The sequence below is a fragment of the Dromaius novaehollandiae genome, chromosome 8 (genome assembly GCF_036370855.1).
Source record: "Dromaius novaehollandiae isolate bDroNov1 chromosome 8, bDroNov1.hap1, whole genome shotgun sequence".
Taxonomy (NCBI): Eukaryota; Metazoa; Chordata; class Aves; order Casuariiformes; family Dromaiidae; genus Dromaius; species Dromaius novaehollandiae.
The window spans coordinates 8,805,516-8,824,268 of NC_088105.1; the positions used below are offsets into that span (position 1 = coordinate 8,805,516).

The following is an 18,753-nucleotide window of genomic DNA, read 5'->3' on the forward strand; positions in this document are numbered from 1 at the left end:
ACTGCTGTTTCGCACGCTGCGCAAGACAGGAGGGAAGAGATTAGATGACAAATCCGTGACTGGGCACCTTCAAAACATGGGCCTGGTGAACGTTTAAAATAGTTATGTGTAACTGAGTAATACGTGGAAGCTCGAATAGTAGAAATGCAAGAGTTCATTCCTTTAGAAACTGGCTCAAGGGATTTCTTCTGTACCTAAACATTTTAAAAAGCAAGGTATTCTATGAATGCAGTATCTAATAAAGCCTTTGGGACTTGTGTTCGCTCCCCTGTTACGTGGCTGAACGTCCTGTACGTGTACCGAATCGCGCAGCCGCTGCCTCCCGGAACAGATCCCATGGGCACCGCTGATGTGCATCAGGCTGTAGCGGGGGAGCAGAGATATGAGTGTCTGCAACGCTTCATTTTCCATGTGAAGTTTCGCTAGAAGCCAGGCAAGAGGCTTCATTTTTGTAAAGGGATGGGGAAGGGGAAAAAAACTAAGAAACAGACTGTAATTAAAGGAAGGAATCAATTCTTTTCACCATTAAAGTAACAGAATCTACAAAGAGACGCAATGCTATTAGAGAAATGGGTTACTACTTCCCCTGGAGCCTGCGTGACAAGTTTATTGTCTTTTCCCCAAAAACACAGGCCTGTTCATTTCACCCGTTGCACCTGTGCTTAAAGCCACCCAGCACAACCAGCACAACTCGCCAGGGAAGCCTATCGCTGCTGCTAGCGACTCGGGAAGAGATTTGTTTCTTCAAAATGTCTGCTTCTCCTCCCCTGCCTCCAGCAGAAAGAAGTGCGCAGCATTCACAAGTGTGTGAACCTCTCTGAAACCTCCCCAAAGGGAAGAGAACAGACTGTTCTCTTTCCCCCAGATAAAAGCTTTAATTGTGTTGTACCGCTTACCTCCCAAAATGAAACCTGTTTTGGGGAACACATCATTTAAAAACATATTAAAGGTCTGCATGGACTAAGGTGTATGGAGGTTCGCAGAAGGTTAGAGGGGGTTGAAGTCAGGTACGCCCCTCCTGAAACTAACCCAAAAGTGGAACAAGCGAAGGGCTTTGTGTGACGGTTGACAGTACTACTCACGCTTCACAAGCTGGCTCACGGCTCAGATCATTTCTGTTGAGGCGTAGTAAAGAAAGCACACCTTCTAGTGAGGCAGAGCTCCAAGTTACTGCAGTTTCTTTAAACTACTCTTTCCGCCCTTATGCAAGCCCTTTTCTATAGAAGATGTCAAGAAAGGCTTTTCTGAGAAAGAGATAGCCCAGTGGAAAATAGCAGCTGCTTTTCCTGCCCTTCCCAACAAAGTAGTGTAATTATTTTACAGTCCTCCACAGCCTGGGAACCAGCACAAGAGGTGCCAGGAGGGAAAGGGGAGGCAGGAGGGGGCATTATGGGGAACATGGGTCTCATTCACAGTGCTGGGCCTCGCTCGTTGGCACGGGGAGAGCTAGGAGGGAAATGCAAATCGCTCTCAAGAGGAAAGTGTGGGCAGCAAGAAAAAACAGCTAAGATCACCGGAGATTGTTTAGGTAACATCCACACGGTGCACCAACACAGCTCTGTGATCCCTTCAAATCAGACCGTGGCTGCAAACTGCTTTGCTGTTCTCCCACCATCTCCTTCTGTAAGGCAATGCAACCACTTGTGCAGCTAACCATCAGTTAGATCAGGCAACCAGATAAAATAAAACGGTTAAAAAAAAGAAAAAAAACCCACTAACATGGAAAAAGTCAGTCCCCCTACCCAGTTCACTATCCAGCTGTACAAAGGCTTGCCACAGTGAGCAGGATAGGAGCAGGAATGAGGAGCAAAAAAGGGGAAAAGGGAATACTGTCTCTTTTGAGGGCAGAGGTGGCTTAAAGTGACCACGAAACAAGGGTGTAAAAACCTGGATCACAAAATACAGGAAGGAAGTTTTCTTCCCCTATAGGCAAGGAGCTTATGACACAGAAATTAGGTCCTTAATCCAAAATCTGAACCTAGAGTCCAGAGGGCTCTTAGGGCAAATATAATACTATTGTAAAGACACTCTTCCTTCCTACATTCCCCATACACAGGAATACAGACAAGGAAACTCTGGCCAGCTAACTAGCAAAGCTAGAATAAAATCCTCAGTTACCAGTAACAGGGCGGGGTGGTTTTCCACCTCATTGCAGAGGATCTTGTTTTTGTGGAAATTTAAATTTAGGCAAAGACCAAATTAAAGCTGAATTTGTTATACTTCATAAGAAGCTCTGCCACACACAAAAAACCCCTCAAAAGGACAAACATTTATCCACATCATAGATGTGGACATTTGGATACAGCTGGAACTATTCTAGGAACTCCAGAGAGGAAGGAAAAAGATATAATGGAGTAAGGGAGAAAGAGGAGGATTACAACATTTTTAGCATCACCCACAGACTTCATATTGCTGGAAACCCTTCAAAGATGGCAGCATACATGTTAGAGACATGGAAGCACATTAAGCATTTAATTACCTTCTCCTACAAAGCAGGATGAATTACTAGTACAGTCAGAAACAGAACTTCATTTTTAATCTTCTGATATAACTTCTAGACCAATACATAGCCAGAGAACAATAACAAGCCACATCTGGCTTGAAAAAGTGGCAGAAACATATTTGGGTCTCTAAATCACAGTATCTAATCAAAAGGATAAACCCAGCTTTCTTGTTGCCTTTTATAGCTTCTCCACAACATAGCTCAAAACCGAAATATGTACCTTACTGAATTTTCTGCTGCCTCCAACTCAGCTGAGCACAGACAGCGAAGCAAGAAATGGGAAAACAATAACCCCTCTGAGATACTTGCATCCTTCCTGCATTTTTATATTTCTCACCCATAAATTAGACATGGTCTTCCCTCCTCTCCCCAACTCCCCGGTCCATGATCCTGTCCAGCCTTGAAAGGTAGGGCTCACAGGAAACTATCGGTGACCTAACCATGCGGTTTCATGATAAGCTTATGCCAACTTAAGCCTGTGCTGCAAGGGCGATCCTGCTTTCCACTGGCCGCACATTCCTGTCCCTTTCCTTGGGCTGCTGCCACTGCAGTAGTCATCCAAATCAGATCACTGATTCAGCTGACCTTAGGCAGGCTCTCCCCTTTCAGCTGTATGGGTTTAAATTAACATAGGTCACCTCATGAAGTTACACTTCCAGGACACAGTTTCAAGATTAGACATAAGGTAGTACAAAGGCTGCTACCAGAGGGGTCTGTACCACTTCCCTTTCCCTGCCTCCTGCTTCCCTGGCACCGCATTACTTGTCTGATTCAGCTTGTGGACACAGCAAGCGACCTACCACACCAGCAGGATGGCTTTCCACAAGATAACTGACCCAGTTCAGCCTTTGCGTGTAACACGGCTAGACACAACTTACAGAAGAATGAAGGGAACAGAATCACCCCATTCTGGTGACAGCCCACAGTTACACTGGATTAGGTATAACGCAAACATCAGTCAACTGTTTCTGATTCGACTGTTGTTCTGGGCAGCTCTGTTACAGCATGTCATAGGTCTGCAAACTGTAACTTGGAAAGTTTGTCTACAGAGAGGCAGAGGTCTGCTCTACAGCCCATTTATGCAGAGCCACATTCTTTATTCATAAAATTGTCCCCCAAAATGAACAAAAAACGACATAGAAACAGTAAAAACAGACAAACAAGCACTGCTACCTGAGCACCCACGAGTTGCAGCAAGGCTGAATTCACAGGAAGGAGTTCAATGTCTGTATTGATAGTGGTCTGGTCAAAAGGGCATGCCTTACGGTGGAGCTTGTTGAGGCACATCTTGCAGACAGTGTGGCCGCAACCCAAGCTGATGGGCTTCCGGATCGTTTCGTCGAACGTCTGTGTGCAAATGGGGCAGGAGAGAAAATCCGTCCATTGTGGAGCTTGTACAGGCATTGCTTCAGGAGTTAATTGACAGGACAAAAATCTAAAGCACAGATTCCACTGGAATCAAAATCTTTGAAAAAAAAAAGTCTGTTTGTTTTTAAATATCTTCTGTAAGTACAGACAGTCAGCACATAGTGTGAAACATAACCTAAAAGAAAACAGAAACAAAGTTAGCATTCTCCATTGGAAAAGGCATTTGAAATCCCTTCTGCTATGTAAATATCACTGGTATAGCCGAAGGAGGAGTGCCGTTCCGAGATTAAAAATAGAGGACTGAGTCACGACTTGTTTTAATTCCAGCTACTCTCTGGCACTGGAAAAGCCACTTAAAACTCCTTTTCTGTTGTTATGCAGCTTAAAAAAAAAAAAAAACCAAAAACCAAGATAGTTATCTATCTTTCTGAAGTTATAGGACGAGATTAATTGGCTTTGGGGTTCTACATTCTCTTATTTCTTTACAAATGAGCCAACTAACATAAACTAGACATGAATCAAAAAAAAGTTTTTAAAATGCTGCTCTGCCAATGCCACTAAAACAATTCTTACAGTATTCATTAAAAGGTTAAGTAATTTTGCACAGAAGCACTACAACAGAAAAGAACCTGGAAGGACTTATTTTTTGTCACTTTTTAATTGTTTTGAATCAAAACGCAAAAGAGAAACATGTTACTGATTACAGGGGAGTGGAAGTACCCCTTTGGGACCAAAAAAGAGTAGTCAAATAACACCAGAGCTGCATCATGTATGTGATGAGAAATATGAGAGTAAACACGACGGAGATATGAAATGATTTGAAAAGAATCATTATCAGAAGGAAATTCAATAGCGAAAAGCCTTTGATTGCCTGGCTTACTTTCCGTCACCAGTGAAGCTAGCAAAAAGTTGTGCTGGTCATACAGATTAACTCCCAAACAGATTTGTCTAAATCAAGAAGCAAAATATATTTGAAGAGTCAAATATATATTATAGCTTCACCCTCCCTTTGGCTTAACTTTCAGACCAAGGAGCGGACACTTGCCTGCTATTACCTGTTCAGACAGAAAGTTATTTTATACACAAAACAGCAGCCTTTTCCAAACCTTAGTCTAAATCCAAACAATAAAATCTCAATTCTAAAGCAGTAGCAAAAAGAAAAACTTCAAGACAGAACTTGTGCAATCTACAATCAAAGTATTTTAAAACAACAACAAAAACCTGACACTAAGAGAGGACCTGAAGAGCCTCAGGCTTTTGTTCCAGCATATCGTGCAACTGTTGTTCCCAGTTACATCATTTCGCCAAGGCAAACAGTGAAGGGTTACTAGTTAAGCTTTTTGCCTTTTTTATCAACAAGGCGCTTAAAGCTTAGCTCTAAAGCTAATAATAATTTATTTCTCCCATCTTCAAAAGACACCTCTGTACAACCCTATGTAGCCACTATTTACCAGCCAGTAAGGAGTCAGTAAGAAATCCATACTGCCTGGAACTGGAAGAGGAGGAGGAAGCACCATGTTTAACGCTACCACCACACAACTGCAAGATCTGTTGAGTTTGGTCAGTTCAAGTGACATCTCTAAGGGCAAACTAGTATTTTTTTCCCCCATCTTGTTAGCAGACAGCCAAATCATTTTGATGACTACCGTATCAGCGTATCTCAAAGGAAAAACATTTATATGTGAGTTACCTGATGGAGCTAACTGCATAAACCATTCAGAAATTTATTTCCAAGTCTTTTTCTTTTTTTAATATACACTTTGGTATGAAGTATTCCATCTACACTCACCCGCTATAAACCAAACCTGTTGTAGGAACTAGCTTGTTACGCTTTTTGCAAAGAGCAGTTCCCAGCTTAAAAAAAAAAAAAAATCTACTGAATATATTATTGGTGCTATGAAACACCATTTGTGATTAAAAAATTTAAGTACTCGATCATACTGCCTCCTTTCCACCACAGCAGAACTAAAACATCCCCACCAGTTTCCCAAATTCAGCTGCAGCTCAGAAACAACTTGAACAACCCAGCTGAAACACTGGTTACCAACCATTATGTTAAATCAAGCATTACAGGAGCAGCTTATTACTAATAGAGCAAATCTAGAGAGAGGAGCTAACCCGGAGCTACACCTACTCGAAACTAGATGCGGACACAGAGGCTCCACCATCCCAGGCCCCCAACTGGAAAGCAAGAGTTGAATTCACTTGACACAGGAGAGTTAAGTAATTAAAATAAACACAGACATGTTCATACTCCTACATCTGGCCACTTAAGACAACTGGCGTAACGAAATAGTTCGTATTTATTTGCAGTGCAAACAGCACAGAGGGAAGTTTTGAGTTCTCCAGCCCGGGCAGGGAGGGGGCAACCAGGGGGATCACCGACGCCTCACCAAGGCAGGTCTCAAAAGGCTGGTGAACAGCAGCCGTGAAGCACAACTCTCAAAACAGCCCTAGTGAGCCCGAGGCGGGGGGCACCGCACCGCCAGACCAGCGGGGCCAGGCACATCACGGCACAGGCGCGAGGGACAGGAGGACGACCCGCCGCCGAGGGCGGGAACCGCCATGTGCCCCCCCCGCAACGGGGCCAGGGACGAGCGTGCCGACGCCGGCCTAACCGCGGACACCGACTGCTGCCTGGACGCCAGAGGAAGGCCAGGGACCGTGCTGACGATGGAAAGCGCGGCCGGGAAAAACCTCAGGAAGCTGTCACTTTCCGCACGGCCTAACTGCAGAAACAGACGGCCAACTGACTCGAGCCAGCCAACCTTCTCCTCGAAGGAGGAAAGGAGAGCTGTCCGAGCAGCCAGCACCACTAATAAATCTTCCAAAGGGATTGGCATGGAGCAGGGGCATTCCTCTGGTCCACACAAGACGGGCACAGCTTTGCAGGAACAGGCGCAGGAGCTGAACGCGGCTGGGCTGGCGCAGGACCCCACGCCGTCGCAGCCTCCCACGGCCATGGCTGCAGCTTTCCTGCCCCATCCTTGGTCGTCGGGCAAGGAAGCAGCATCGCGCACTGAGATACAACAGGCACAAAGCACAGAGATGGTGTTCACAGGTAAGAAATGAAGCTGGGAAAGATATGCATCTTTTCATGAGGTCTGGCACCTGCTACAACCCTGGAAACAACAGGAAGCAAGGGTGCCCTAACGTCAAAGAGCCACTGAAAACACGAGAAAGGACAAGCTGCAACGAAACGAGGGCAACAAGGACAGTTTCATTACTAGGGACAGCTACCGAAACTACCACCGCTGGAGGAAGGGAATGCCTCCTTGGAGAGCTAAGAGAAAAGGCATAAATATACTTCCATGGTAGAAGACTTCAAAAAAAATACATGCATGTGTGTATATATATATATACACACACATACACACACATTATATACCTCTCCAGCATGAGGCCAGAGATATGAAATCTTAATTCAAAAGGTATTTATAAATGACTTATCTGTTAAAAAAAATCCCCGTCCCATAACATTGACTTCATGACTTTTTAACCCCACCCTCTCTAAAAACGATGAAAGACTGTGAAAATAGTTTTCCAGTACTTTGAATATGTGCTTCTTTGCACACAACTGAGAAAAATAAAGATATGCCAGAAATTAGACCAGAAAATATAAACACTATCAAATACAAGAGTTTGGTGTGTAAGAAGGCAAGGCACACTGTTATTCTTAATCACTAACGTTTCAAATAGGGATTCTTGTTTGCTCAATTAACAGGCCACAGAGCCCAGGCCAAAGAGCAGGCAGCTCTCCTGTCTTACTGCTGGAGCAAATTTTGCCATTAGCAAGGAAAGGGTAACTTTCCGCTACCTGTCTGGAAATTAATTATTTTTTATTTCAGTTGCTAACACTGCTTTAAACTTTAGCATGCACCTTTGCTACACTACATAAGGGTAAAAACCCTCTCCTTTTGCATGCACATTTTACCACCACCACCTGGTTCATTTTAAGACGCCTACTCACAGCTCCTGCTAACAGCATTGGGAAAACACAGAACACAGAAATCCAAACACACCCACAGGACAAAACTGAGAAGACAAAGAAATTGTAATTAAGAATCAAAAAGTCCAAGACATACATCTTGGATAGTACACTAGAGCCAGAGACGGTTTTATTGCTGAGCTTGAACATGTCACCTACCTCTATGCAAGTTGCCTTCTCCTGCTTAGCAATGTGTAAAGTGGTTTTTTTCCCCAGTTAGAAGAACTGGAAAAAATTTTCCTCTTCTGGGTCCGTCCTTTCCCCCGTCCCGTTAAATCCTGCAACTTCCACCTGCCAAATCCCCCTGGAAACGTCATGCTGCAATCAGATCAGCAACCCCGCCGCCCTGGTGCCCTGCCAGCGCTTCAGAGAAAGGCCGGGCAACTCTGCAGACCCCAGGGCCGGCTGATCAGGGCCTGGGCACGTCCTTTACCCTGCGCGGCAATTCGCTCCTCTGTCCCGGCTGCTGACGCCTGGGATGGTCACAGGCAGCTAGGCAGCTTTGCAGATCTATCCTCGAGAGTAAAATCCGTTTAAAAAAACCCAGAATACTTTGCACCAATATCTACCGGCATCGAGTTTCGCACGCTAGCGACATCCGGGAACCCTCCCTTCTGCTCGCGGTTAAAATCCAGCTCCCTCCAAACTGCCCTCCCCACGTCCTGCGGCAGAGGTACCGAGGATCTACCGCCTGTCCGCGCAGACGTGTCGTTCGGACGTAGCTGGCACGAGCAGGGAGGCATCACGCGCGGCTGCGTCACCGGCGAGCTCCCCCGATCGCCCCGAGTCATGCTGCAGCGCGGAGCAGTGACTCAGCACACGGCGCCTCGCAGAGCGCTGCCGCGCCAGCGTCCGCGCCCGTCTCCTCGGGGTACCTCGCCACTACGCTTTCCTTATCCAAGCAACAGCCGCTCTCTGACATCTGCGGATCAAAACCGAGAGTAATTTTTATTGCCCGTTTTTGTTTTAGTCCCGAGGTCGTTTCACTTTTGCCGAGTCTTGCTCAGAAATAAAGCAATCAAAAGCTCCCACAACAGTTAACGCTGGACATATAGTAAGCTTTTTTTTTTAATGCTAAAGCAGCTCCCCGCTGCCAAGACAAACTCAGGCTTGCCAACCGAACTGCTCACGCAAACACAGCTCTTGGCTATTCTGTAATTTAACCTAATAAAGATGGTACCATTTCATTAATTCTTTAAGAGACTCCTACTCCTCTGCAGTAGCCAGCCCTGCTGGAAAGGGCTCACCTGGCCAGTGGTGCGAGTCTCCCTCACGTGGGGTTGGCGCAGCAATACGTTCCTTACTTTAAAACTTCTCTCAGGCTCAAGATTATAAAAATAGCATTGCCTGGCGCAGCTGGTGCAACCCCGACCAGGAGCCGGCAGCCGCAGCACCCCCCGCGGCCACCCCGCCGCCCCCAGCTCACCCCTCGGATCCACCACGGCTGCTGGAGCAGGCGACTCTGCTCGCTGCAATAAAAAAAACCTCTGAGCACGCGCGAGTATTTTTTTCCCCCTCTTTCCTGAGAGGAAGTGAAGGGCTTAAAATACTTGAAAAAGCCCTGAATTTCATTTTAGGGAAAACCTGACACACTAACCCATGGGAAACCCTGACCAGCCAGAAGGAATGGGTTGTTTACGCGGGCTCTGCTCTCCAAAGGCGCGCTGAGGCCCCGCACACAAAACACCCTGTACCGCCAGCCTCGCTGCTCACAGAACAGGAAAAAATCATGCCAGTGTTTTCCATAGCTAGTCCCACAGAAAAGCCTCTTTGAAAGAACAAATAGATAAAAACACCTGATCAGACAGGAGTTGGTAGAAGGAAAAGCTTTTCACCTCTGCCTGTGGAGCCCCATGAACAGCACTAACATGCTAAAGCACACAATAGTATTTCCAATGTATTTTGAGTTTAAGTTTTTTTCCTTCCCTTTCCTGGCTGCCGTGGGGAAGTTCACCGCGGGCAGGCGAGCCGGCAGCGAGGGCTCGGCTCGCTTCCTCATTCCCGCACACGCTCAACCCTGCCGCGGAGCGAGCCCCCATCTGCCCCCAACCCTCGGCCTCCGCCTGGGCTGCCTGCTCCCCCCCACCCTAAGGGCTTCGCCAGCCCCTTCCTGGGTCACTTAAAAATATACATATAATGTTCATGAATGCTACCCAAATTCTGCCTCGAACCTCCCTGAAGCTCAGCTAAATCAGATCAAAGATATGCTTTCATTTATGCTCAGTACAGGTTTTAACTGTAAAAGAAAAGGAAGAAACGTATCCACTTTGACAGGAAAGTCTCTTATTTGGCAGTCTGTAAGATATTTTAGCAAAATGGGTCCGGTTAAGGACATTATCCCTCATTCAAAACCTTCTGGCTTCAAAAAGCAGCGGGGGAAAAAAAAAGGGCCCTTCCCCGCAGAGGGTGGTGGCGCGGCTGGGAGGCAACGACCCAGGCGTCACACCATCCTGCGAGGCAACAGCCACGGCCCTACTACACACCAAAAACCCTGATTTACCTGGCGTTTCACAGCGGGGCTGGAACGACACCTCGTTTTCCGTATTCTCACACGACACTCGGTCGCTAGTCTTACACCGTTAGGGGCAAGGACACGTCTAGGGCAGTAAAGGCAATGCAAAGCCTTTATCGTATATTAGTCAGATGTAAGTAGGGGAGAATCATTTCCCTAAAACCCAGCTGAACTCTGGGACAGTAAGCATAAAACCAACCTAAAAATAAAACAGAAAATTAGAAAGTGTTGCTTGCCACCCCCTCTCCACTAAAAATCTCTCTCCCAACTTGATTCAGCAGCTATAACTCTGCTTTGACGTCAGAGTGGCACTAGAGCTGTAATAACACCATTCAACGCCAGACAATGAAAGCCTGGCTACAAATGTTTGCCAAAAACCGTCCAAAAGGGGGGAAAAAAAAAAAAAGAAAAGGAAAAGCTTCCAAACTATAATACATCCTTTAACATCTCCCCCTCCCTGCCTCCCAGCAAACTTTCACCAAACTTGGATTTCTGGGGTGCTTCTTGTTTTTTAATTGAGAAAATGTTACTCAAAACATGTCTGTGATAGACTTACAAGGCCAGAATCGAGTACACGATCTGAACTTCCTCCCCCGAGCAGATATAGGAAGCAACTTGATAACTTTTACTCCTATTCTATTTACATAAGCTCACTTCAAGAGTTAGCATTACACTATTCACTCTCAAAAAAGAAAAAATGTTTTGGTTGTTTACAAACTACCTATATTTAACCCCAGATGGCCAAAATCCCAGGTGTAATAGTAAGGAAATGCTGAAATGTATGGTAAAAGTAGTGTTAAGTGAATAGATCTGCTACTCCTAAGCATGGGAAAGGAGAGGTTTCCATTTCAGAGAGTCTCTGAAAATGTAAATGCAAAACCATTTCTTTATCTGGAGTTTGTTTTTCACAATGAAGAGATCCATCACTTTTCTTGTCAGTAAATGCTACCCCCATTTTAAAAATAAATGTTAGTAGAATCACATTAATAACTGTTTATGTAACAGCAGTCTTTCATAAAGCTTCAGTTTATTCAGGAGATGCAATTTGTTTTGAAGATGGCATTTAAACATCAAAAGACTACCTTAATATAAGCACAAAGTTATCCACAAGCAGTGAAAACAACTAATGAACTTTTAAACAATAGAAAAGTACCAGCGTATCCCTTATCTGCTTCTTTTTTAGCTCCTGAGTTTATTCTAAAGACAATAGGATCACAAGCAGGGATCTCGTGTATTGTATGCAAAACAGTCCCCACACTACTGTGATGCTATTTCAAAAGGCGTCCAGTTTGCTGGCACACACATTTCATCATAGCAGGAGTTCATAACAAAGAAGATTTTCCCATTCTGAGCCTGTTTATAATTCTATACCCTGATATCTCTTAAATGTTTCAAGACTGAATTATTCAACTATATCAGCTTCAAGAATTCAGTTACTCTATTTAAGGCACCTCTCCAACCAGCCACGCGATGTTTGGTGTGCAGTGGAGAGCGTACGGCACCCTCAACTTTGGGGAAAAGGCACGTGTTTGAGAACAGCTGCCAGAAACACCATCCTGCTGCCTACAGCAGCGTGGTCCTTAGCAGCCACCTTCAAGAAGCGGAGGGAGGCAGGCAGGCTGAGGGGATGATGGTGGAAGATAACCTAGGTTTTCAGCTCACTTCTTGCAGAGCACCATTTAAGCCTAGCTGGACTTGCCCTGACTAGAACTGAAAAGAGTAATGTTAAAAATTGTTCAATAAGACTACCCAAGTTGTAAGCAAAGAGCAGACCTTAGCCGCTACCTACAAGCGATACACTGGACAAGATTTAAGAGTGCAGCAACACCAAGCCCATCTAAACAATTATCTACGCTTCAAAAAGCAATGCTTCACAGCTAAATTCAACCCACGTGTCTTCACAGTGCAAACCACGCAAACACATTCAAAACCATCATTTTAGCTCAACATGGTTACAGCACTGAGCAAAGTGCTATCTGAAGATGAAAGAACGCTGTAGTAGTCCGTAACTCAAGTTTTCTTACTGCTCCCAAAGCCACAGTTTTGTAGAAGCAATTATGTAAATGTTACAGTAGCTGATACAAAAATAGCTTGCAGAGACCAAGCCAGATATTCCCCTATGGCTACTCCTGTAGCAGCTTCACTGGTAATAATAGTGGGAATATTAAGATAAAAAAAGTTTCACAGATGATTATTCTGCTTAATTCCATGATACAGCCTTAGCCAACACCATCATCTGTCTTTTCAGGGAACATGCTTGGTGTGATATTACAGGCTGCAATTGGTTTTAATAACGTAACCGAGCCTACATGAAAGCTGTGGAGTCATCCAAGGTTAAGATGCACTTGGGGAAATGGCACTGAGCCTGCAGAGTTTCAGCTCTGTTGTAACTGTTGCATAAAGGAAAAAAGAAAAAAAAAAAAAGAAAAAAAGAAAAAAAGCTAGTCAACATACCATTCAAGATTTTCTCCTGCACCTCTGAGCATAGTTGTTTTGCTGTAAAAATTCACACTATGCAGCATGGACAAACCTGCTCATCACTTGTAAGCAGTATTAAATTACCATTCACATGAGGCTCAGTCTTTTAACATCAGTAGGAGAGGTCACACAACTGTTGCTGAAAAGCAGGTTAATTCAGGTACTTCTGACTCAGAATGTAATTGAGCTTCATTTGTTTTAAATGCTACTGGCACCTGGTGATTCAATTTGCAGCAGTGCTAAAAAGAGCAATTCCAGAGGCCAGAAATAGCCTGGGGTGAGGCACTCACTCAGAATGAGATTTTTCATGTAACCTTCAATTATAAGGGGGGAGGGGGGGGGAAACTAAAAAAAGTTTGCTGCTTTGGTGTCAGTCTCACCTTCTAGATTTATAAATAGTGGGTTTTTGTTTTTTTTCTTTTTTTACAGCTTTGTAAGATCATTAAAAACAGTACTCATGCGGTTTTAGAGAGTGGAAACAAAAGGCTCAGGTCTCAGGGTTTCCATTCACCACCTACTCTTATCCAATAACAGACATTTCAGAGCTTAACCGCAAGAAAAGAATGCTGCTTCAAGTTTCTGGATTTTTTAAATACAGAGCAACGTGAGACAGGCCTGTATAAAAGAAACACAGAAATCCAAACTCAAACATCCCATGGATCCTCTTATCAGTAAGGGATAAGAGCTATAATTATCTTTGGCAAGAGTGTGACTTCAAATAGGAAAAAGAGCATCTTGCAGCCTCTTAATAGAGGTTTCGAATTATAAACCTAGTTTTAAGGGTTTAAATTATGTAACTTGAAAATAATCCAAGACAATGAGTAAAATATAATCCCAGGAAGTTACCTACTAAAAGTGCACTGCCAGATTGATGAATTAGCTAAATCCTTCACTACTCATACCTCAGCCTTTTAAAAACAGTTCCATTAAAGACACATGATTTTGCCACTCAGAAGACAAGCACTCATATTTACTGCTTACTCAGCATGAAACTGTTTTAAGTGGAACAGTCCATGAAGAATGACTTTCTCATTCCCAGTTCATAATGATAAGTATTAAAAGATTTATTAATCTCTGAAATACTATTACAACTATATTTTAGCATTATCAGCTACTGGAATGGTATAAAAAAAAAAAAACACATAGGGTATTTAGTCTTGCACTGTATGCCAAAGCTCATTGAGTAAAAGTATATAGTTCTTCAAGGCATGCTGAACTAGTCTCTTTTTTAAAGCAAAGGATAAACTACTGTTAGTGAACTTTATTCACAGAATATTAGACCTCGCTCATGAAAACTATGGACTGGAAGACACTTAAGAAGAAAATAGAGTAGTTCTGTAGTAGAACATCTTTGTGTTTCCCTCGGCTGTTTTAACTGTCCTTAAGAATCATTCCTGAAGTGGCCACAGCCCACCAAGAGCTTTTAAAAGGGACACCACCACAGGATTCAAAGAGACCGCACACATCCGGGCCCTCCGTACACCCCGACTGCAATACTACACATCACAGTGCCTTGAGAATAAACCTGACAAGTACTGTACAGAAAGCTACTGGTCGGTAGTTATACATTTCCTTCTTTTAGGGTCAAAACAGAAGGCGGGTGCTTAGCTGCCACTCGTACTTCCACCGCTGCAGACAACAAGCCAGGATAAGTGATAAGCAAGCCTGTTAGAGTCAACATTTACATGACTCCAGCATTTAAATTCCCTCCTTCTTGTACGGTATAAATCCCTGATTAAGTAGCAGGTATCTAAATTGACTATGGCATAAGAAGGGAAAAGCAGGCATTGAAACTACCTTACCACCCACACAGTCAACACCCCTTTACACGTTCCTATACTTAGCCACTCGCTCCTTTGGCACCGAGAGCAATCAAAGGAAAGGAAAACTGAACGACAATCCATTGAAAAGAGGAAATTTTCAAAATCTGTAAGCAAAAGCCCCCTGTAATCAAGCCTGTATAGTTAGACTGAGAGTTATTTTTGCACATAAAGCCCAACAGGAACGAAGCATTTAAATATATATAAGCATACTGCAGTCATCTGATTTTTCACAGGCTTACTGTCAATTTTCATTCTGTAATGAGAGCTCACACGCCAGCTTGTCACACCAACACAACCGATTTTATTCTCGCTTCCTGAAAGCCAATTCATTAGCGTAGTTTCAGAACTTATCAGGCGTGCTGGAAAGACAGGATCGCTGTCACTCGTTTCCGCTTCCCCAAGACTCCCGGTCGCTATCACAACACCACCCGGACGAACCCGCCAAAGGGATTTCTGAGGGGTCCTTTTCACCTGTCCTGGTGTGCAGGGGAGAGGAGAACTACCATTTTTATTTAGCAGGTGAATTCATGTATTACTCACAGGAAGAAACAGTGGAATTTTTTTTTCTTCAGGTTTTACATAAGAGAAACTACGCCTGTGATCGTTTTAATGCCTAGTGAGTAATACTGACACCACGCCCCGCTCTCACCGCAGCACCTAACGCGATAGCCACATCGCTACCTGCTCAGATATCACCGGCTGCTGTTTACCTTACCGATCCTATGTCATCTGGTGGCCTCTCTTCTGCCTGGCGTGTCCTGAAATAATCCACATGGTGCCCGAGCTTCGGCGTGACACAGATTGCGTTATTCTAGTCTAGACTGGTGTAGCGAAACTGAAAAACCTGCATAAAAATGGCTGCAATCATATAATTCCTCTTCAGAAACACACCCACAGACATCCCCACCCCGCCCTCGTGGGCAGCTTTGCTACCAACCCTTGACTGAGAAGTTGCACTGAAAGGGGAGAGACCAGAAAAGCTAACTGCAGCTTGCCGCTTGCTGAAGCTGAGCAAATCTTTAGACTCAGGAAAAACAGGAGGAAAATATTTCATTGTTATGAACTACAATGCAGAAACTTTGATGCTTAATGTAAAATAAGCAAAGCAATTTTTTCTGATACACCTGGTGCAGGAAGATATGCTAAAAAAATTATTAAAAGCTGCTTGCCACAATTTTTTTTATGTAATCTGAATAGTCCTATTTTTGTTACTTCCTTTTCGCAAATGCTACAGAAATGAGAAAGAACATCACACATTAAGAAGAAATTAAAATTTTGGCAAGCAAGTTTGTTTTCACAGGAACTGATTCTGCAAAGAACTACAGCGCTGAGCGAAAAGTCATCTTTACTCTGGTAATAAGAAAGAGGGATACATTTTCTATTAGTATAACTTACAGGTTGTTTGTTTGTTTGGGGGGGCTTTTGGTGGTTTTTTGGTTTTTTTTTTTTTTTGTTTTTTTTTTTGTTTGCAGCAAGTCTCTTACCAGAGTTCCCTTTTCACTTGCTTTAACCAGGTGCCAGCCTCTCTCCATCTTCAGTCCTCAAAACTTGAGGCTTAAATGGAAACACTATTCACAAAACCAAAATAGGCAAGCAAAGGCAACCTACTACAATATAGGTCCCTAGTGTGAAATTGCTGTGTGGTACCTATGCGTATAGCCTAATTCATGCAAACAGCAATTCTGTGCAAAGAGTGCACCACCTGGAACTGTGCCTTTTTTGCATTCTGGTGCAGTGTTTGGACAAGCTTTATTATTTTAATTATAAAAGACTGTGGATAAGAATTATCTTGCACTTCAACGGACCTTTTAAGTCCAGAGTCACTAGTAAAATGCGAAACAGCATCACTGAAGGGAAAACTGAAGTGCTACGTCTTTTCCCCAAAGCGTTCTGACACAAATCAAAACAAGGCTATTCCCAGTACCCCCAGTTACCCACCGTCACTGGTGAACAGCCACTTACTATAAGGAAAAGAGCTGAGAGACAGATGAGCTAAAGGAATTTCAAGTGCACCATCAACCCTTACTTTCCAATTCAGCATGCAAAGGTGTTCAGCGAGCTACGTGAAACAAGTCATTCATTTCCCTGCGGATCCTTAATACAAATATGCCCTCAAACCTGACAAATCAAATAGCAGTTCCGGGAGAGGAACGCAGAGGGAAATGCTAAGCAAGCCATCTTCAAGTCAGGAAAAGGCCTTGTACAGAATACAACGCACACTAGTTAAACAGCACAGAAAAGGCACCATCAGGGCAATGCCTTCAGAAAACAGTCACAACGTGATTTATTTTAATGCAGAAGGAAACTACAGGAGACTAGCAATGTGCAAAAGCATTAGAAAGTTCGGAAGACATCCCTGATGGCTCACATCTTTTCTGTGGAATCCAACAATACTCTATATTATTCCAAAGAACCACCGTTTAACTAACCCTAGCTTTTCTGAATAACACTTTCTTTCTACTTGTCATCTGCGCCAAAGACATCGCGTCCCAACTTCAATCCCTACAACCTAAAGAGTTAAGCAAGGAAGACTAAAGTTAAAATTCTCCATTTCAAGAAGAAAAATCTAACGCACAAAGTTTTTGCAGCACTACTAACTCCTCTCTTAATTAATTCTACAGGAGGCCTTTTCATGCAATTCAGCAGGAGAGTGACTCATAAACAGGAAGGGCAGCCCGAGTCATAGCCTCTGGTTTAACTTACCAGTCCATTCCACCAAGCCAGTTTAACCTAACTTATTTTTATCTTTCCCTCTCCAAACTGACAGCAACAGCCAAAGTAGTCACGAGGGAGCGCACCACGAACAATACTCCCCGGCTGCTCGCTGCTTCCAGAGGAAGCGGTGACATTTTGATAGTCCACAGCAAAGTCCAAGAACAAAGAGTCCCACGGTCGCTCCATTATCCAAACGGCCCATCCTGGAAGCCTAAATTGTCAAAGTAATGCAATTAATAGGCAATGTGCCACCTCTGCTACCTGCATTAGCTAGCCAAGCTGTATACTGGTTCACGACAAAACAAAGTTTAAAAAAAATCAGCTAGAAGGAAAGCAGCAAATAGCAGGGAGAGGAAGATCATTAGAGAGAACGAGAGACACAAAGACATCAACGGACCAGGAAAAAAACACCCCACAAGGAAACAGAGCCTTTTAGCAAGCAAACAAATAAGAACGCCTGACAGGAAAGTTATTCAAGTCTGCAAAGAGAAATGGGAAGGTGATATTTTCTTCCTAATTGCTTTAGTCATTTGTGGGACTTCTCTCTGTTCTGACTTATTTTTGAAGCAACATTTGCATTCTCTTTGCAATGAAAAGAAAAAGAAGAATTACTGTTCCTGAGCCGGTAAATAAAAACTAGTCGTTTCCCAGCTTTGAAAGAAACCTGAATTTTAAGCAGGTGACCAATAACACTTGGAATATTATCATGGACAACCATTTATCAAGATTCTTTTGAATTTAATTGGCTCCATTGTTTATAATAAGGTAATCTGTCAACTTGATAAGTTACTTGTGAACACCTGAGCTCCTCAGACAGCAGCTCTAAAAGCAATTATCCAAGTACCATGTAAAACAGACTTTTAAGTCTAGAAGAGTTCAAGAAATACCTATCCACCCAACTAAGCCAGAAAACATAGCACAGGTAATGTGAGGGCTTTTGTTGGTGAGGGTTTTTTTTGGGGGGGGGGGGGAAGAGAGGGAGGTCTGAAGCTTGCTTTACAGTATGCACACACTCCTACTCTTTCTTCTGCACCTCCTATGCGAAGCAGGACAGCATTTTGCCCTTTCTCTCTCTTCTAAACGTTTACAACACTTGACCATGGCACAAAACCCAGGCTTGATTTGGCAACGTGGATGGAAATAGGAATTTTAAATTGTGGAACATGGTGAACAGAGATGAGCACATCGCTGGACTCACAAGCACAAACAGATTTTGCAAGATTTCTTTAGCACAATGTTCACTTGTAAAGGCAGGAGAAAAGTTCCTCCTAGGCCTCCTAGAAAACAGCTTATACCCAGAAACATGAGATTTAATTATCATTAGCCTGCATAACTGCCAGTATTATTAATGGTCATAAAATAATGT

General features: G+C 43.6%; 1 protein-coding gene across 1 annotated transcript in view; it reads right to left on the bottom strand.

Moving 5' to 3' along the window:
- The window catches only part of RC3H1 (ring finger and CCCH-type domains 1), a 75,246-nt gene that overhangs the window by 50,454 nt on the left and 6,039 nt on the right, over nucleotides 1-18,753 (bottom strand). The window contains 1 exon segment of the mRNA XM_064515600.1: nucleotides 3,677-4,046. Coding sequence (XP_064371670.1) covers nucleotides 3,677-3,907 — 231 coding nt within the window. The 5' untranslated portion in view covers nucleotides 3,908-4,046.